Source organism: Parasteatoda tepidariorum, chromosome X2, assembly GCF_043381705.1.
Source record: "Parasteatoda tepidariorum isolate YZ-2023 chromosome X2, CAS_Ptep_4.0, whole genome shotgun sequence".
In the NCBI taxonomy this organism is placed as follows: Eukaryota; Metazoa; Arthropoda; class Arachnida; order Araneae; family Theridiidae; genus Parasteatoda; species Parasteatoda tepidariorum.
The window spans coordinates 7,231,581-7,254,038 of record NC_092215.1 but is presented as its reverse complement, the minus strand read 5'-3'; the positions used below and the strand labels follow the sequence as shown (position 1 = coordinate 7,254,038).

At 29.8% G+C, this 22,458-nt stretch overlaps 1 protein-coding gene across 1 annotated transcript in view; it reads left to right on the top strand.

Annotated features, from left to right (window-relative positions):
• The window catches only part of LOC107454849 (probable E3 ubiquitin-protein ligase HECTD2), a 68,886-nt gene that overhangs the window by 18,863 nt on the left and 27,565 nt on the right, over positions 1-22,458 (top strand). Inside the window, exons 3-5 of the mRNA XM_071188423.1 lie at positions 9,341-9,681; positions 16,725-16,827; positions 21,727-21,816. Of these exons, the coding sequence (XP_071044524.1) occupies positions 9,341-9,681; positions 16,725-16,827; positions 21,727-21,816 (534 nt within the window). The remainder of the gene's footprint in view (positions 1-9,340; positions 9,682-16,724; positions 16,828-21,726; positions 21,817-22,458) is intronic.

The following is a 22,458-nucleotide window of genomic DNA, read 5'->3' as shown; positions in this document are numbered from 1 at the left end:
AGAATATTATATTGTAACAAAGTAATTTTGTTTAAACAAATAAAAATTAGTAACCGAATATGTAAGTGGACACCTTAATTAACATTTCAATAAAAAAAAGATTAGTTTTGCTAATTAACTAGCATTGTTTTTAACAAATGAAGCTGAAATGGCGTCTTGGGGACAATTGTAACAATAAGTAAAGGGACGATTGTAACAGCTGAAAATAAATAATCTTATGTTTACAAACCATTACTTAACTCTTTAAGAACCACCAATAGTTTCCTATATCATTTATATTATGTTGCATGTGCATTATTTTATTTGTCACCTTTCACAGCATAAATTAAAATTTTTAACCCCTTAAAGTTAAAAGTTTAACCCTTTAGGTCTCTGCTCATTATTATTTTTACTCCTAAAATATCACTACTATTTTGATCAATAAAAAAATATATCACAACTATGATAATATGTATAATTAACTATGTTTTAGTTGAATTTATGAACTGTTACAATTGACCCCGTAAGTGGGGACAATTGTAACAAGTGCACGACTGTCAAAAATTGTTAATAACTAATATAATAACATTTAAAATAAGGTATTTATTTTTTTTTCTAGTAGAGGATAGTCTACTTTACTCGTTTGTCAATTAATACTAATAATATATTGGAATTTTTGTCAGTTAAAAATAGTTAAGTAAAAAATGTTACAATTGACCCCACTCTCCCCTACGCTTTTCATAAATTCGCTAATTTTGATTTATAATTATATGATTGTTCTGAGTAAAATAAAAGATAAGTATAGGCTATAAGGCCATAGCGGAGAGGTGACAGCTTAATTATCTCTAATATTTATTAGTAGATGGCAACCGATGCAGCGGTTCACTTGCTTATTAATTGGGACGAAGCATTGTTTTTTTTTTTTTGTGACTGTAAAAAGTTAGGGAAAAAAGCATTTTAAGGGTGATATATTTTTCGTGAGTCTAGTACGTTCTTGATTTTCAATGCGTTAGTTTTTTCCCCAACCAACTGGACTTCTAAGGCATATGTATAGTTCAATCTTGTTTCTGAGTTAAAAGCTATAGAATATGATGGCTGAATGATGATTTGAATTAAGTGGCCTTATCATCTTCAACATTAAGAAAGATGGACTCTTGAAAGCTTTTCATTTATGAGTATAGATCGAAAGAAAATTAATTAGGAAGAGTCACGATGGCTCAGGGGATAGAGCGCTCGCCTCTTAATGAGGTGACCTAGGTTCGAATCCTAGCTGTGGCTCGCTAAAATAAATTCTGTTCCCGGCTCACATACACCACAGTTCTGACGTAAAATATCCCCAGCGGTAGAAAAATCATGAGTTAGAATCCATCGGGCTGACCGTGGGTGGTTTTCCTCTCCATGTAACGCAGATGCAAGTTAGTTCAAAAAATTATGACTTGTCCCAGTGCTTTATCCAGAAGTTCCCTTGTCTTTTGTGATCGGTTAAAAATTTCAAGGCTACGGAGTTGAGCATTTATAGTCAAAAACCAAGAATTATGTCAGTTTTTCAACGTCAGCTATAAAGTATGAAATAAAATAGAATCAAATAATGAATCAATTTGAACACCAATCAAGCACACCAAAAACTGATTAAGCGCATACATGCTCAAAAGTATTTCGTGATATTGTGCCACTTTCTGCTGTTAATCTGTCAAATACAGTTTAAAAATGAGAAACCAGAAGTAGAGAAAAATCATGAAGTAAGTTTAAAACAGTATAAAAATTTAAACAAATTTCGAGAAAATCAAACAAAAACAAGACACTTCTATCAGCGAAAATTACTTACATTTGAAATTATTACTTTCTACAGTCCTAAAATTTGATGAAGACCACTCAAAGAAAAGATTGCAACATCAAAACTAAAATGATGACTGAATGCAGTGGCTCTATAAAACATGTACAAACTTTGAAAATCTTTACAAAAATGTCGTTATTTTTTTCGATCATTAAGGATTAAAACTTATTGGATTCTTTATTGGTTCTTGGTTTATTGGATTCTTTATACTTATTTTCATTAATGGAAATCAATATTTACAATTTGTAATAAATTTATCAAATTGGGTTACTTATTTCAACTTCACTTTTTCCTTACTGTATTCGATAGCCAACTTTACTCAGCATTAAGGAGAGACAGCTACTTGTAAATTTATTTTCAAACGATTTCTTTACAAAAAACTTCACTTTTTTTTTCAAAATATGCTGATTAAATATATAAAAATTTAAAATTCGCAAAAACATTTCTTGTGTCGTTATTCTTAGTATTTTTATTTCGATTAGAAAACACTGTGGTCGTCTGACTTACCCTAAACCTGCACGCTATATGCGGTGGTCTCCAACCCTAGGAACACGGATCCGTATTCATGTAAACGCTCTTTACATTTATAGAATTCCCAAGAGATTTTGAGCTCGCTGATTGGATTTTTCGGCAACGCCTTCTGTGACGTATGGCTATTTCATTCTGCCATGCTTGTTATTTCCAGCATTGAGCTATTTTTATACTCCAGTTTTTGTTTTCCAAACTTGAAATGTAAGTTTTTTCGCCTGAGGAACTGCCTTCTTCATTTAAAAATAAAATAGAAACTATTTCATCAAATATTACTACCCTTGCAAATACGAAATGGAGCTCTAGAACTTCAAAACTTCAAGGAGATTTGCTGGTAAATAACTAGTTTAGTTATTTTAAGAAAAATTTTGTATTTTATTTTTATGGAAGACGGAGAAATTTTATATTTATTTTGGTAGGCTAGGACTTAGATAACTCGGGAATTTCTAAATTATGTGGAATTTTATTTCGCGATGTTTTTTCTGTTTCGTAAAATCGGTTTTAACACAAGAACCACAGTTTAAATACATATGTAACGCAAAAAGCTTCAATTAATCTTTTTATGTTATCCTAATTAATTATTCTAATCGAAATAATTTCTCACACTTTTAAAAGCCACATCCTGATCTTAAATCTATTTTTGGCTCAAGTATGCATTAGGACAATTTTCCCTTTGTTCTCTGTGGGAAACAGTCCATCAATTTCATAAACCAATAGCAATTACTAAAGATTTCCCTCTTTTCCCTAAATAGAGACATTTACGGGCTTTACTTAGCAAGATTTTCCCAGATATATAACCAAGGAGCGCAACTTTTCGTGTTCACTTTTACACTCTCATGACTGCTCTGTCTAATAATTAATAAATAAATTTTGTACCCTCCTTCCCGGCCTAAGGCCTGTTTTAATCCTTCCACTCGGCAACGACATTATATAAATGGTATTTAATGCAAACTTATGGAAGGAATTACTTAACCCCACATGAAACATCGTTTTTAAAATCTTTCTAACATACAAACGGAGATAACAAACGGAGAAATGATATTAAGCAGGAGCTACAAAAAGACGTAACAGAAGGCAATGCCGAGAAATTCAATCAGAGAGCTTAAAATCTCTTGGGGATTCTGTAGATGTAAAGGTAGTTTACATGCGATCCGTACCGGTCCGTTGTTTAAATCGTACTGGGCCGCCCAAGGAACATAAAATTAATTCCATTTTATTTACTGTTGTGTATTTCTCTAGGTACGTTAATTAAGAGTAACTGTACGACTTGCCATAGACGAGAGGCTAACTGAAAATCTGACAGACATCACCTAAAGTTGCACCAATACTGCGCATGCAATTGTAGTTTATTTTAAAGTGTGTTTGAATAAAATTATTAAATCAAAACGATCTAAAATATAAACAATCAACGTTCCTCCCCTTCAGCGAGAGCCGCGGCAAATTATCAACGTTGACCGGTCCATGTCCACAAAATGGTTGGGGAGCACTGCTCTAAAGCAGTGGTCTCTAACTCTAAGGCCGCGGACCGGTTCATAGATCAAATGGTACCGCCCCGTCATGGAACATTAAATTATTTCCATTTTATTTACTGTACGATTTTTCATGGACGTGAGATTGACCGGGGCTGATGAGAGACGCTACCTAACGCAGCTCTAATACCGCCCATGTAATTGTAAATTATTTCGAAAACATGTTTAAATGCAATTAAACTAAAATTATAAAATTAAAACAATTTTAAATAATCAACCTTCCCTTCTCAGCAGACCACGGTAAAATTAGAGCGATCTGTGGTGGTAAGAAAATTGGGAGCAATGTCCTAGGGGTAAAAGAAGGAAAAAAGCGGTACGTCATAATTTAAATAAAAAGACAATATTTAATAGCCTTTTTTCAACTTCCTTTACTTTTCTATACACATAAGGATTCGAAATTAGATGTGCTACTATTGTGCGTATATATTATAATATAATATTCTTCTATTCATGAATTCTCGACGTTAGATTTATTAATACTATGATTGTTCTTTTTCTTTTATTCCTTTTATAGACTACCTATTTCTAGTGAAAATGCAATTTCACTAAATATTAAATCAGTTCTCAGAATGAAACTATTAATCATATATTCCTCGCAACCAGTGACACATTATTGATTATTTTGACACATTAGTGATAAAAAAAACAGACAAACACTCTATTATTCTCAATATATATAATTTGTAAACCCTGATTCAGAAATATGTTTTTACTTTTCCGATCAGGAGCGGTCGACACCAAATATGTAATCAACTAACTAGATATCGATCAGTTAAAATGTTGATAAAAATTTATTAAAAAAAAGACGACTCTTTTGTTAGGCTTTGTTTACAAAAAAACGACAGTTTTTTTTACAAAAAAAAAAAAAAGTTTTTCAGTTCTATGCGTTACCATAGAGGCAGAAAGTAACTAAAAGATTTTAGGAAATTAAGATTCATTGAATTAAAATGACAAAAACGTTTTGAAAAAATAAAGGATATTTGTATTATGTTTTTTAATAAATTATATATCTGGTTTTTATTTTGTAAAGCTTTTGAAAATTAGCATTTTTTCCTCAATCTGTTTGATTAAAATGCTTCAAAAACTTTGAGTGCTAGCAACGAATAAAATATTTTTGCCTTTAATTTTCATTCACACAGAAAACGGAATTCCTTTTGTACAGTAAAAGATGTATTTTAAATGTTGTCATAGAAATAAAAACTAACAAAAAAATTTTAAAAAATATATATTATTAAAGCAAAAGAACAAAAAAATTGGAAAAGAATAGTATCATTTATGTAAAGTTTGAACACAATGCTTTAAAAAATATTTATTTTATTTTTTAAGACATAAGTATTGTGTTAAAATAAATATATTTATTTTTTATAATACAGTCAAACCCCGCTATAGTGGACCTTCAAGGGACCGAAATTTTGCTTCACTATAACCGGAACTTCACTATATCCGTTCACAAACAATTTTAATTAATCTTTCAAAACTCCCCCCCCCTTTTATTACACATTATTAAAAAAATAACCAATAAAATGAAATACAAAAATGACTGAAAAATAATACGTAGTATCCGTATTGTCTTGCTTCACTTTGTTCACAGTTCAGTAAAGAAAAAGTAATCTGAAAAGTCATGTTTATAGCCCTAAAATTAAATAACTGTATCTGAAGAAAGATTTATTCAGGCATTTGAAACTGAAAAATCCGTGCAAAACACAAAATTCATATAATTATTTCCTACTTTTGTTGTTGATTCCATATTATGAGCAGGTATAAATAGTGCCAATAGTGTTTCTGATAAAGTAATATTAGAATATCGTTAAAAAAATTAAAGCCCATTCTTGAATTTTTCATTTTTTAGTTTAGTCTGCTTTACTGAAATAAATTATCTTTCATGGCATTTAAAACTATTTGCAATGTTTTTTAGACAATTCAGATGCGTAAAAAGGATGTTTTTACGTTTTAGGAAATATATATAAAAAGTTTTTGATACCGTATATGCTTTACAGATGAGGTTATTCCGTAACTACGTTTTTCTGGTAACGTAAATTTCTGAACTACAGAAGTGTCACCAATTTATTGCGTCACCAATTTATTCTCTCTTCTTTAGGAATGTCTTTTGGGCAATTCAGAAACATCAAAAGTTAATGCTAGTTGTAGAAAAGCTAGTTGGAGAAAAAATGACATTTTTACATCGTTAGAAATAAATAAAATACAAATTTTCGGTATCAATTGTGCTTTACGAATTAGGTTATTCCAAAACTGCATTTTCTTCCTATAAAATAAATATATGAATTAAAATGTGTTTATTTGTTTATGGTATTTTATATTTGCCCGCACATACTAGTTTTCAATTTTATTTCTCTCTCTTTGAATAAAACTATCTTGATGAATTTTAATTTCAATCTGAAAATGAACTATAATTTTTATGTATCGATAATCGTTAAAGGCCTTTTTAAAATTGCATTTTCCATAAAAAAAAATTTAAAAAAATTAATGAATAAATAAAAAATAATTTAAAAATAATATTTCAGGATAACTTTTATTGTACTAAAACAATTGTTTAGCGACTTAATGTGCCATTAAAAATAAATTATATAATATTCAGCAAAATAAATTTTACTCAGTGATCTTCATCAATGATTATCTCTGCAAAAACACCCTTTCTCTGGGAAATGTGAACAATTTTATTATCCTTCATTTTTTTAGAGATATTTAGTATCTGATAAGATATAAGTTTGTAGACTATCCAGTTTATTACTCAGGCTGCAATATAGGAAAAAACTTTCGATTATCAAATCCTATGACCATTAGTTATAAAAAAATGTTTCAAAGGAACCGTTAAAAGCATTAGGAATTTCTACCCCATTTTTCCCTCATTCTATTAAGCTCAAAAGTCTAGGCCCCTTTGGAATTTATACCAGAGCCGTAAACAAATCATATGACCTAACATAAAACTTCCACTCCCGAGGAGCCAGGAACGAACAAACAAGTCCGTTTCTAAGAAAAAAATAAGCTCCATAATCAGAATGTTTTTTTCTTCAAAAGAACGGAAGGAAGATATAATTGCAACATAAATCTTCCATTTGTTCGTCTTCTTAACAAATGCCTTTTGTAACAGTAAGTTTGGAATTTATTTTTAACTTTTTATAAGTGTTTTATATAAATGGTAAAAAAAAAATTTTATAATCTGGATAGTTAAATTATCGCTTAATCTAGTACGATACTATAAAAGAGGTCAAAATACTTTCCCTTTATTTTAAATTATATATCTGCAAATATATATAATGAAAAAAATTATGGTAAAATAACTTTACTGTAAGGTAGTGACATTTATGTTTAAAAAAAATATTAAAAAAATTAAGAAAAACAACAGTTTTCCGGCTAATGAAATTAAAATATACGGTATTTAAACTATTAATTTTGGTAATTTTTTCCATTTATATGTTAACGATTAACCAGAAATTCTGCTTTTCAAAACCATAGTTTTTATTTTACCACACATTTAATAAAAAACCTTAAAGTAAATTTGACAGAATAAATTGTTTTTATGCCATGCTCTAAACCTAAAGTAACACGATGCTCTAAAGTGACTTGATGAAATTACCAAATTTGATCGCATGTCATAAAACCATATTCTATTGTAAATTTTTGCAAAATCATTAGAAAAGCGCTTCGGTAAAAATTACAGAGCTTTTTGGTGTTCCCATAGCCAGAAACGTTGAAATTTTAACCATATTCTGGTTGTTTTGGTAGTTCCTCCGAATCAACATACTTTTTTTCGATGAATTTAGTTTTTTAATCCTTAAAATTAGGTGGTAACTGCTATTTAAGAAATATATTCCAACAGTTTAACCTGGTAAGTAGTTAAAAATTTGATCTATCTTAAGGTAATTTCACTTTTTTGCGTATTTCGACATATCTGTTAAAGCGAATTAAAAAAAAAATTTGACGCAAATTTAAAATAATAAAGTGTACAAATTTATTTTTAAATGCAGTTTAATAGATTTTATCATTTAATTTATTAATGACTGAAAAACTTTAGAAGTGCCAATGATTGCTAACTTACTATTCAGAAGTTTTAAACTAAGTAGTTTGGAATGACGGAATACAAGGTTTTTACAAAATCGGTTGAATAGTCTCGAACAAGTAAAATTTAGAAATATAATTTTTTGTAAATGTATAATTCAGAAACAATTTGGTGCATTTTGTTCAAATTTCGGGTTTAGTAGGTAGGTGCTGTTTTAAAGTGAAAAGCATAAAATTAAAGATTTTGTCGTGGGCTAAAGTTCCACTGAGGGCTCCTCTGTGGAACTTTAAAATATTTGATATATTTTTTCAATAATAAGAACTTTAGTTGGGATTCTAATATTGCTGTAACCTTTATTTAAACTTAACTAAATGAGTCTAATCAACTACGTGAACTTTCTTCTGTTTTCATAATTGATTTAAATCGGTAACTTACAAAACCGGTGTCAACACCTGAGTACCAATTGTCATTATAACTGAAAATGGCAGAAGGAAAACTTGAAAGAAAATCTTTTAACGCTAAACATACCATAGCCGATCGAATGACCGTTTAAGAACTTTTGCATCGAAAATGTACTTCTCATCTTATCGTTTTTGCACATTTGACTTTATGACTTTTTCTAACAATTATGTACAGTTAATATTACATTATCATTACTTTTTTTGTATTTTGTTTGTTTCGAAAAATGCTTGTCGTATGCCTATTTCTCCTACTACCGGTCATTTGGCCGGGAGATAAATTTATTGCCTTATAAGGTTATCGGATCAAAAATTACGATGTAATGCGTGTTCAACGTATTGCATGCGATTAATTGCACATTTCTGCTAAGACTGTTGGGTAGTTAGCTCAACCAGAATAACTGTGCATTCAAATTTCAAGAAAGTACCTAAAATTTCAGATTGGCATTTTTGTGTAAAAAAAAAAGTGACAAAAACTAAATGTTTTGTTCAGTAGCTTATATTTTATTTTGATAGCTTTACTTCATATCTAACTAATTATTAGTTTTTACCCCGAAAAATGTCGAAACAATCAAGACAGGGCAAGTTCTTAGAAGAAATATTAATTATAAGAATATTTATAAGAATTATAATTCTTATATATTCTTGTAATTATGAGAATAATTATAAGAATTATTGAAATAATAATAATTAGAAAAAATATTTTTGAGGAAAATGTACAATGGAAACACACTGTAAATGTAAAAAGTGCTTTGAACAATGAATAAAAAATTCTAATTCTTTGTATTTGTAATACACAAAAATTGGCATTATATAATTTTGTTTAATTATAACAAAGTTTATTTCCTTCCTGACATCCATATTTCCTACATTCAATTAAGAAACGTAAAGTCCGGTTATTTGACCGGCTATGGTAGAAATAGTTATGGTATATATTAAGTGTTGGTATGTTTAGTGTTAAGTAAAAATGATAAAATACTTCCTTACTTTTCAGGAAACGGGAAGTCGACAAATTGTTCAAGTTACTGGCTTTGGTCCTTTAATAACAGATACTCTTGGAGTTATTCACACTTACATAACTGGACTTTTACTACCTCCTTCTTCACCAGATTCCACTGTATATGTCTCACTACCACCTATCAGTCAAGGAGGTGAAGGTCAACTTGTTACTCTTAGAAGTGAAGCTCGACAGCAAGCTTATGTTCCATCTGATGGACGAAGCTCATTGTTAGCTGGATCAGCCACATCAAATGTGGCAAAAAATAATTTACTAGATGATTTACAAACCAATCTCATTTTGTATCCTACTAAAGAAATGACAATTAGACAACTGAGGTGATATTTTAGAGCATTCCTTGTTTATGCAGCTCAATGTATTTTCTTAATCCATATTTTCTTTTCAACATTAAAATAGTTTAAGTCAACAAAAGTATTTTTAAAAACTAAATAATGCTTTACCTCATGTCCTGAAGGTAAAATATCATGACCCAGTTTAAACACAATATTGAATTATTCAGAACTTATTGAACATCTTGTATTTTTAAAAAATACAAGATGTTCAATAAGTTCTCACATATTTTTAAGCAAAAAATACCAACATGCGGTCCGGAACGGAATTAGAATTTTATTTACAACAAAAGAAATGCTAATGGAATAGCTAAAAGCTTGATGTATTTTCTTAATCTATATCATCTTTACAAGATCACCGGTTACTCTTTTTGTTAGATATTAAAAAAGTGCCATGCATTTGTGGCATTTTAAGCCAACAAAAGTGTTTTTAAAAGTGTAAGTAAATATGCGAGTAAGTAAATAAGTAATTTTACCTAATATTCTGATGGTTAAACATTATAACCTATTTTAAACAAGATCTGTTTATTCAGAGAAAATACTAGGTATTCAATTAGTTCTTATACATATCCAAACAAAAAATACCATAATGTGGTTAAAAGTATTCGGATATTTTTTGCAGCATAAGAATAGATATTATTTGAAATTTTTTAAACCAAGTGGGTAGTCATGATTCTGCCTTCTACAAGCTTTAGCTTTTTTCTAAACTAGTGCATGCAGTACCCCAGCATCTGTAGAAGCTTCGTCTCTTCCTAGCTCCATGACGCTCCGAAATTGGCTCGAATTTCATTATTTTACAACATTGGGTTTCTGAGCCGCGATGGCTCAGGGGATAGAGCGTTCGCCTTCCAATGAGATCCGTGGGAGGTTCTCCTGGTCTTTCTCTCTTTGTAACGCAAGTGCGGGTTAGCTCCATTAAGAAGTCCTCCACGAAAGCAAATTTCTCCCTACACTCGATCCAGGAATTCCCTTGTCTTTTGGATTGGATTCAAAATTACAGGGCTACCGAGTTCAACATTAGAAGTCGTAAACCCATAAAATTGGGTCGGCTGTTCAACGACGGTTATAAAATTACAAAATAAAATATTGGGTTTCTGAGTCATGATAGCTTAGGGAAGAGAGCGCTCGCCTTCCAATGGCGAACGTACGACCAGCGGCAAACGCTCGAATCGAGCGCTTCCAATGGCGAACGCTCGATTCGTATCGACAAGCCATCACTGGGTTCGGTTCGAATCCCTGCGATGGCTGGTCGATACGAATTCCGCATCCGGCTTGCACCTACCACCGTGCTGACGTAAAATATCCTCAAGGGTAGACGGAGCGTGGGTTAGAGCCCTCGTGCCGTCAGGCTAACCGTGGGAGGTTTTCGCAGTTTCTCTCTCCATGTAACTCAAATGCGGGTTAGTTCCATCAAAAGTCCTCCACGAAGGCAGATTTCTCCCAATACTTGGTCCAGGAGTTCCCTTGTCTTCTGGATTGGGTTCAAAATTACAAGGCTACGGAGTTAAACATTAGTAGTCGTAAACCAAAGAATTGGATTGGCTGTTCAACGACGGTTATGAAATAAGAAATATTGGTTTTCTATACCATGTTTCTTCTGCCAATATAATCCAATAAATTAAAATCGAGTTTCATTGTATGAGACACTGGGTCATTGTATGAGAGTCATCAGATATTGAGCTTGGCTGTCTCTGCAACAATGTAGGGCAATATTTGCAATATGCGAAGGAAAATTATTTGCTTACATTAATAATATCTCTGCATAATCTTCAGATTGGGCAAAAGAGCTTTCTAGAAATTTCTTCCGGACAAATGTTAACTTCCCTTTAAATGAAAACAAAAAAGTTTTTCTTCTTTGAAAAAAAGAAGAAAAAAAAAAAAGAATTCCTACACTATTGTTGAATTTTCGTTTTGATATCCTCGGCTCAATTTTTATTTCTTCTTTTTTTTTGACATGGGGTATGTTTTGCTACAATCGATTCTTTTCAACGTTATAAAGTTATTCCAGAACAAAAAAAAAAGCATATTTATTATTGTAAACGATTTTGCATTAGTTTATAATCTGTCATAAAATTCTACTAAACAACTGAATCTTTGTTATATGCATACACTTTGATGTTCATTGTTATATGCATTTACTGTATAAGAATTTTTTAGACATCCTGTTTACTTTTTTGTTTCAGATTTTGTAACTTCAACTATAGTTAGCCATAATCAATTAACATCTTTTAGATATGCCCCTTAAGTATCCCTTAAGCCAGTGGTCGCCAAAGTGGTCTATATAGACCCCCAGGGGTCCATTTAACATAAGCGGGGGTCTATCTGAGCCAGGGGGTCGATACGAATCGGATGGGTCGATTGGGGGTCGAAGAAAAAGCAGTTCTTAATACGCAAATCACACATACCTAAGCGAGTATGTAAAATTTGTGAATTTTTTTATAATTGACATTATATCAGTTTGTTTATAGAACATAAATTAATAAACTTATATTTATTCGGATAAAACAAGTATTTACGTACCAGCCAGGCATGAACTCTGCACTTCTGGTTTATAAGTCATATGCATATGTGCGCTTGTCCAAATGTCACATGTGACGAGCATTGACGTTACAAACGCAAATATCATACGCAGTTTCAGCTATCTTTGCAAACTGTGAACGGTGTTGAATATTTGCAGAGTCATTATTAAAATTTTTATAGTTTTGGATAATTAGTTATTGTTTCGACAACACCATTCGTTTAGTTTAGATATCAATTTTAAGTATCAATACATGTAAAAAAGAAGGTAAGCATTAATTATATGGATTAGTACAGCCCGCGGCAAAACTATAGCACACTGTGATTTTGTACGAAATTTTTGAAAATATTATTATTTTAATCTGATGTGTGTCTTTAACTGTTCTTAACAAAAACAATTTTGCACGAAATAAGTTTAATTTAATTTCCAGTTAGTAGTAAACAGCAATGCAACAACATTATTGCTGCTTACTACTAACTGGAAATTAAATTAAACTGCGCACATCAAATCAAAATAATAATATCTTCAAACTTTTTGCGATTTTCGTAAAAAAGTACAAAGTTTGCTATAGTTTTGCCATTGTTTAGTCTATATATTATACTAATTTTTTTAAAATTTATTTGTAGAGCCCTAATTGAAAAATGGCAGTTTCTAAAAAGAAATGTCGGTATTATTTATTGGATTATTTGAAATTTGGATTTATATGTTGACCGACAAATGAAACGATTCTTATGTGTCTTCTATGCGAAAAAACTTTTGGAAATGAGAACATGAAAATAAATAAGAACCATGTATTTTTTTAGCGGATTTATTTGGAAAATTTAATGATGTTCAAACAAAGCTGCAAGGAAAAGATGTAACAATTATCGAATAATACCGTTAGGCTTCCAAGTAAAATTAAATTTATTTAGATCTTCATTGCTACGTTAGGATATTTTTCAAATCTGTGACAATTAGAAATAAAAGAAGAAGACTTGGAAATATATACAGGTCATCTTCAAAAATTGAGTGACGAATTTAAACTGCGCTTTGTTGATTTGGAAAACATTGACATCCGTTATTGGATTATTGTGCTCAAATTGAAAACGTGGTCATCAACCAGCAAGATGAGCTTGCTGAATTATTATCGGATCTTGAGGAAAAGACGTTTTTTAAAAATTTAACAATAAGCAAATTTTGTACAAATAAAAAAAATGCAAAAATATGTAAAATTTTGCGAAATAGCTCAGCCATTTTTGCTAGCGTTTCCAAGTTCCTATATGGTTGAAGCCGGTTTCAGTCACGTAAATTCAATCTTAACTAAGTACAGAAATAAATTAAATGTGGAGATTTTAGGGGATTTAAGATTAAAATTGACCAATTTTGAACCCAATATAGTGAACCTTACAAAAAAAACACAAGGCACACCCATCTCATTGATTAAGAAGCAATAAATCTGTAGTTACTTTACTTATTATTTCTACTTATTTATAATTACTTATTTAATAAATATTAAGGTATTTAAATTTTAACAATAATATATTTTTCATACAACTATTGTTACAATATGTACTATTACTTTAATAAATGTTTAAAATCATAAAATAAATGTACAAGCACAGTATCTAATAGAGTTTTATTTTAAATAACAGAAAATTACTTTTATGGGGGTCGATGGAGATTTCGAAAAATTATATAGGGGTCGATGATCAAAAAAGTTTGGCGACCCATGCCTTAAGCTCTTGATCCCTCTTTGGCGGTACTTGACTTTTGGTACTTAATCATTAGGTCAAAATTAGGTTTATTTATTAGATTCATTAGGTTTGTTTAATCTAAATAAAACGTAACAACGCGGAAATATCCATTTCTACGCGGAGAAAAAAAATGTTAGTAAAACTACCGCACTCTATGGTAATAGTATTTCTGGTTTAAAAGAAAAAAAAAATAGATATCTTGTTAACTAAACCGAAATTTACGGAATTTAAACATTTAGAAATGGTTTACCGAAAATTCATAATTTCAAAATTATAGCTCTTATAACCACACATTTAGTAAAAAAATAATACAAAACTGAAATTTAAAAAAAAAAAGTATTCCACCAAAAAGTAAATTCCACCGAATAAATGGATTTAATACCATATTCTGGTAGTTTTAACCATACTTTTTTCTCAGAGTACTTGCCAACATTTTGTTTTCAAATATGGAGGGAAATTGAATTTTCTTTCTGGCAGAAATAAAGAGTAAAACAATTAATATAAACGATAGTTTCAGCTTTTTGAGGTAAAAATAGAATTTCCCGTGTGAATGATTCTTTCACCCTTTATAAATAGATATGGGTGTTAGATGTATTACTATTTTTCGTAGAAAAATGGAACAACAAAGCGTTGTAGGAATTTTGTAATTAGTTTTTATTGTGTTTACAATTTTCAGTTCTTTCCTCTTATTTTTTTTATTTCTTTCTTTTCTTTCCATGTTTATTTTTAGTGTTTCTAGTGTATTCTTAAAACAACGATTACTAGAGAGAATTGGGTACCGCCTTAGAACATTTTTTAAAAAAAAGTCTAGTATTAATGATCATCTACTATCTGAAAAAACAGTACTGATAAACTGTACTATTAAGATACTTAAATAACCAAAAATAAACTGATTACGGAGAAACGAACACAACGTTTATTTACTACAGACAGCACAAAAGAATAAAAATATAATGAAATATGAGATAGGTGTCATTGACCTAGCGCCATCTATGGATATAAATTTAAATCATGAATTTTATCTATTATTTAACAAATACTAAATGCATGCATTATAACTCTCAAGGGTTTCATAAGAATATATAATATTTTGAACCTACAGCGCGGTCTACTATGCTTCTTGCTTCTATGAAGCTTGCTAGGCCAATTTCCTTCTAAATTTAAGATCGAGTTTTTCATTTATTGTTATGCACCATTTTTAGAGCGTTAGAAAATCTTCATTTTCATACATAATTTTACATAGGGAAGGGTCGGGTACCCCCGCCCACTGTCAATTCCATATGTATAGAATATTTTTTCAAGTCAATGGCCATCGGACATTAATTGTTTTATTAAAAATAGATTATTTTCAAAGTTTCAAGTATTTATGCTGCTGGTAACATGGTAAACAATAATTTTGAAAATATGCTGAATACAGTAGTCAAATTTTTTAAATTTCTATTTTTTTAAGTTAAACTATTCTTTTTTTGTTTATTCTTTTTGCATTATTTAATTAGATGATAAAACAATAGAAACATACAAAAATTTTGATTTTTACTCAGTATTATACAGAAATATAAGCAATACTCCTTAAGTGAGCGGGGCTATCCGACTCTCCCCTACTTTTTATTATCAGAATTTTTTTTCTTTGTATATTTAAGTTAAAATTTATGTATACTTTCAATGCATAAGCCCCTTAGGATTTCTATTAGTTTCATCGACTCTCTTTCAGANTTACCACTACTAATGTTCAACTCCGTAGCCTTGTAATTTTGAACCCAATCCAGAAGACAAGGGAACTCCTGGGCCAAGTATTGGGACAAATCTGCTTTCGTGGACTTTTTGATGGAGGTAACACGCATTTGCGTTACATGGAGTGGAAGACCACGAGAACCTCCCACGGTTAGCCTGACTACAAGGGGACTCTAACCCCTGATCCGTCTACCACTGAGAATATTTCACGTCAGCACTGTGGTCGATGCAAGCCGGATGCGGAATTCGTATCCACTAGGATTTGATCCCGGTTTGCCGCATTGGAAGGATAATGCTCTATCCCCTGATCCATCGCGGCTCACGTGCATAATTTAATTATATTTCAATCTAGTTAAATAATTGAATACGTAAATAATTAATGAAAAGTTGGAAAGTAAAGGTTGTAATTTATTCTCCCCGCTCGAATGGATACCAGAAGTAAGCAGCTACCGTTCGAGTCCAATATTGACCATATTACCCAACTCATGTTATTGGTGACGAAATAGTGGTGCCTTAAACCCCATGATCCCCCTTGCCCACAAAGGACCGTTGTTGAAACTCTTTACTTTGCTTTATTCTTGAAAAAGGTGTGATTAAGAATATCAAAAGGTGAAACTCAGGGTTCGTTTTAATAATCCCCTTTCACCTTATTTCTGTTTCTTCTGATAAACAAAGGGATTTTGATGCTTTTAATAACTCCTTTTTTCTTCCATCTCTATTTGTCCAGTTTTGATAACGTTTTTTCCCCTTCTCCTTTTCTCGCCTAAATATTACTCTATGACTTCAGATATGTATATTTTTCAAAATGCATTCCTGACATTGACTCTAAAAATGTATATTAAAGGCGATAATTATAGAACACCTTATTTGCATATCCACTTCTATTTGTTAATGAGAGATCATCCGTAATATGGGTTGATTGCACTAGCCAACATATATTATATATGAACGCGTGTTAAGAAAATCATTAGTCTAAAAATATCTTAGTATGTGCTATATTTTACTGTGATTCTATTATGAATTTATTTCTAACCTTTTTTTTTATCTAGGGAAGATTTAGAAGAGGCCAAAGTGACGGGTGATTATTCAAGACTTCAAGAATTTTATGAAACAACTTTTGGGTCCCTTCTGGATATTTGCGCAACTTTTAAAGTGAGCAGATTAGTTGAGCAATTTAATAGCATCATTACTAAAATTTAAGCAAGCTCGTGACTATAAAGTATTAGTGCATTATTAAAACAATTAAAATATTTTTTCCCAACATGTAATCCAGATACGGGGAGAAAAATTTTAGTAAAATAACCGTTACTGTATAGTAATAACATTTCCAGAAAAACAAAGCATTTAAGTCATTCATTTTGTAAATTTTCGTTCCTATGGTAAAATTACCGTATCAAAATTCTGGTGAAATTACCATAATGTATGATAATGACATTTCTGAAGAAAAAAAATAATAAAAAACAACGGCGTGATAATTCTAGTTAATAAAATCAAAATATACGGTATTTAAACCATAAAATAGCGTAGTTAATTCATAATACCATTATATACCGTATTTAATTTGGTAATTTTTCCATTCATATGATAACGGTTTATGAAAAATTTTGGTTTTGAAAATTATAGTTCTTATTAGCAAAAATAAAAATAATTACAAAACTGAAAAGTAAATTTAGCCGAATAAATTGTTTTTATGTCTAAAGTATCATGAAAAAATTACCAAATTTTATTACATATTATGAAATTATATTTTTTAGAAAAATCATTACCAAAGTGCTTCGGTAAAAATTACTTAGCTTTTTGATGTTCCCATAGAAGCCAGAAAACCGATAAAATGCCCATATTCTGGTAGTTTTGACCATACTTTTTTTCTCAGTGTACTAAGTTGCACTTTAGATCAGATCATTTAACTAAAATAACATTAGTCTAGTTTACAAGTAATATTACTTATTATTTTTAATGCTCAGGTGAAATTACTATAATGCATTCTTGCATTGTTAAAATATTTCTTCCTAACATGAAATTAATGCTAAGCAAAATTTCAAAAAATAAATAAATTAATTAAAGCAACTAAAAAGAATAACATTAGTTATTTGTCTAGCGTTCAAATAATATTAATTATAATTTATTTTAATATAAGGAACAGATGAAATTACAATAATGCATTATTGGATTGTTAAAATAAATAAAATATTTGTCCTAACATGTAATTCATTCAAAGCAGAACTTCAAGTAGAATCAACTCAATAGAATAACGTTATTTATTTGTCTGGTTTTCAAATAATATAATTTATAATTTTTAATATTAAAGAACGGGTGAAATTACTATAATGCATTATTGCATTGTTAAAACAGTTAAAATATTTCTTCATAACATGAAATTCATTTTAAGCGGAACTTCGAATAGGACTATTTAAATTTTAAAAAAATTCATTATTTGTGCAGCTTTCAAACAATATTATTTATAATTTGTAATAATAAAGCAGGAGATAAATTACTGTAATGCATCATTGCATTCTTAAAATTGTCAAATTATTTCCTTCTAACATGCATTTCTCAATAGGTTTCAGGTTTTATCATTTCAATAGGAAAAATTAATTTGCTTAGCTTTCAAAAATTGCACTTCTTAATATTAAAATATCATTAACATTTTTGGAAGAAATTGATAATTTTAACACAATAATTATCTCGAAAGCATACATAAATCCTATATGGGTTAATGTGACAAACTATAGAAGCATATTTAAAAATGGATAGCACTTTAAAAGTGGAGCACACATATATGATATATGGGATTATTGATTTTGAATATTTCAATAGTAACTAACCAAAAAGTCAATTATTGATTGAAAGCGTTCAATAACTTATTCATCGCTTGAAACGCCCCTAATTTCCGCTTCGCGTGTTACCAGATAAATAATAGTTTGTTTATAATTATTGATTTTCATTACAAATTGTCTCCAGGAACAAAAAAAAATTCAACTAACAACACTCGGTGAAATATTTATTCTTATTCGTAAAATCTATTTCATTTCCTTTAAACTATTACGTTGTAATAGTTAAATTATACTATGTTTTTCCTAAATATAGCTGACATAGTTATAGTTTTCAACAATCGTTTCTGGGATAAACAAACCTGTTGCCCTAGATTTCTAAAAACGTAAAATATTGAAATGAAATATTTATCAGAAAATGCTTTTAATTTTATCCAGAGTCTGAAATGCAATACAGTTTTTAAATGCAATAAATTTTCTTTATTTTTGTATGTGTTATAAAATAAATGTCTATTTTTTAACGGAGTTAAAATTCATCCAAAAAAATTTTAAAAAATTATTTTTTATATAAATTATATTATTAAAAATTTTATTTTTTAAAATTATTTACTTGGACTATAGTTCAATTTGCTTTAACTTTTGTTAATTTATAAAAGAATTATCTAGTTTGAACTGGTACCTAGATTGGAGCAATATCGATATACTAAATTTATAAAACATTTTATTCATTAATTAGGCTACTTACAAATAGGCCCGTATTAAGATGAAGTGATCGAATAGGAAAACAAAATATGCAGTGGTCCAAGTTTTTATTCCCAGTTCCCACGACATTTGGCAACATTACTGTTGATCTCTTTTTGGTGGGCACCATATAGTTACCATATTTTTAGTAGGTGGATTAACGTCACCCCAGCAACATAAGAAGAACAGATAGAGTGAGAAAAAGTTCATCCATGTCTGAAGCGGGATTCGAACCTGGAACTTTACAGACATGATCACTGACCACCATACAGCCTGTCGGTGCAGCGTGAAGGTTCTGTCCTAAAAAAATCAAGGACAGTGATTTTTAAATAGAGATAACTAGCGACCTGTAACTAAAGAAAATTATTTTTAATTTGCACATTAACAACTGATTTTTTCCTAACATTGTCATATGGGGTAAAATTTTACCAATATACATGCATATTTTTTAGGGTTTTAAAATTGTGGTATTCAATTTTCTCAACAGTAGACAAATCATGAAAAAAACTATATCACAAGTTTTAATATTTTTAAAACATATTTTTTAATACAGCTCCTGCTCCGTATAGTATCGAAAAAGTTTTCTGCTTAAAGTATCATTATTTAAATATTTTAACGAAAACCTAAAAGCATTTACAATGTTTAAATGAATTTGCGCGGAGTATGTTGTTTGTTTGACAGAAAATACACTTTTCTAACAGCGATTTCATCAACAACAAAAAAAATACTAAAAACTTTTTGTTTTAGTTGAATCAGTTAAAAAAACCCACAAAATTTTAAAAACATTGCAAATTTCCCAAATTATACAGTTTTCTTTCTTACGATACTCTAAAAATATTTTTAGACTTATATAGACAATTTCAAAATGTATGATGGCCAGTTTATTAAATAAAATCGGTATATTTTCTGTGTGTTCTAAAAATATAGTTATAAAAGGTAAAATTGGCGATATCTAAACAGTTGAGGTTTGGTCTACACGGAAAAAAAAAAACTCTGATAAAATTACCGTACTAACCGTACTGCACGGCAATGACATTGCTGATAAAAATAATATTTCTGGTAATAAAAACCAAAATATACGGTATTTAACCATTCATTTCCTAATTTTTCTACTCACTGGAATTTCTAGTTCAGCATTACAGTTCTTAATAACCGTACATTTAGTAAAAAATATAAAACTGAAAAGTAAATTTAACCAAATAAGGGGCTTTTATGCCAAACTTTCTTTAGCATGATGATAAAATTACCAAACTTTAACGCATTTATCAAATTTTATCACTCATTATAAAGCCATATTTTGTAGCTAATTTTACCAAAATCATTACCAAAGCGCTTTGATGAAAATTACCGAGCTTTTTAGTGTTTCCATAAAGCAAGAGGTATAGTAAATTTTACCCCAATCTGGTAGTTTTGACCATACTTTTTTCCTCTGAGTTATTTTTTTTTTACGTTCAGTAAATATCATCAAAAAAAATAGATGTTCTATCAATGCATATGTAGATGTAAAGTTTCCGAATGTATGATCCTCAGACTTCCGTATGAAATCATTTTTAAATAAATTCCGCGATGTCCACAATTTAAAAGAAAGTTTCAATATGTCCTCTAGTCGATGTCTATATAACAATAACACATTTAGGCAAACATAGAAAGGAAGACAAAAGATACAATTTTGTGGAGTAAGTTTAAAGATGCATGGGTTTTCGTAAAAGCACCATTTTGAGAGTTTAAATTAAAGTTAACTATCTCAGAAAGTTGAAATATTGGTTTAATTTTAGCGCACAATGTTTAGGTTAGGTTCAAAATGAGGCTCTCTTTTGCAAATACCAAAGCAATTTCATTTTACCATATTTTGGAAGACAAATTGTAAGTGTTACAGTAAATGTTCAAAATAATGTCCTCTTTTACAAATACAAAGCATGTTCGTTTTAGCAGATTTCAGAGGACGAATTTTAAGCGTCGCAACGAACTTTTGAAATGATGTCCTCTTTTACAAATACCAAATCATATTCATTTTTACCGTACTTCGGAAAACAAATTTTAAGTATTGCAATAAATTTTCTAAATGATGCGCTCTTTTGCTAAGACCCAAGCATGTTGGTTTTACCAGTTTCGGATGACAAATTTTAAATGTTCTTGTTCAAATTGTTCAGTTCTTGTCAAATTTTAAATGTAATTTGTTCGAAATGATGTCCCATTTCGCCATTTCTTGGACTAAGTCATTTTCTCGGACTTGTGATAAAAGAACGAAGAAACTTTATTTTAGATTTTTCGCATTGAATAAAAAATACTTCATTCAAAACGCACGGCCATTATGCAACCATCAAAATGTTGTTCACTAAACTTGAATGTGCGCGACTTTAAATTCACGCTTTACAATTATACAGTTAAATTCAACGAATTTTATGTTAGTTTTTGTACTTCATAATAAACAGTTATATTTGGAAGAAATTGAACTAGCACAATTACTTTCATCTATAAATTTTTAATTTAAATTTTAAGAAGGATTTTTTTTTCTTCGTGTTTTTGCTTTTTATTTCAGGTGAATCCAGATTCAGAAGGGGCCAAAGCAGACGATCCGGAGCTAAAAATGGACTTTCTGTTTGAAACCTATGATAGTTTAAATGAAGTGGTATGTTATATTAGAAATGTTTTTAACATCTTAACTAATATACTAACTCTTTAAAGTGAGCAACAGCAATCACACATTAAAAGATCGCCGAAATTGTTTTATAATTATATACATCTTATAATTAGTACAAAAAAATTAAAATGAATAGAATGTTGCTTAGTTCCTGAAGCTTAGCATAGCGTATTTGAAACTAATTTAAATGTACTATCAGGTATTATTTATTTGATTTTAGAAAATGTGATTTTTGGGGAAATACCTACAAAATGTTTTTCTTTTTATGAATCAATAGCGTCCGTTTCGTGATTCGAATATCATTCACTCTCAAATTCATAATTCCTAGAAATTGAGGCGGAAAGATATATTTGATAATGGANTAACTAATATCTAATATACTAACACTTTAACGTGAGCAACAATAACGCACATCACACATTAAAAGATCGCCGAAATTGTTTTATAATTATGTGGGTTGTTTGGTATCTTTGTTAGAGTCCCCACTTAAACTCTAAAAAGAAATATAACTCTAGAAAAACCTTCCACATGAAAATGTTCTCAAGAACGGATTATAGGTTTCTTCATAAATAACACTAAGTTTAAATAAATTACTATCTTTATTAACATTTAGGAAAACTAAACTAACTA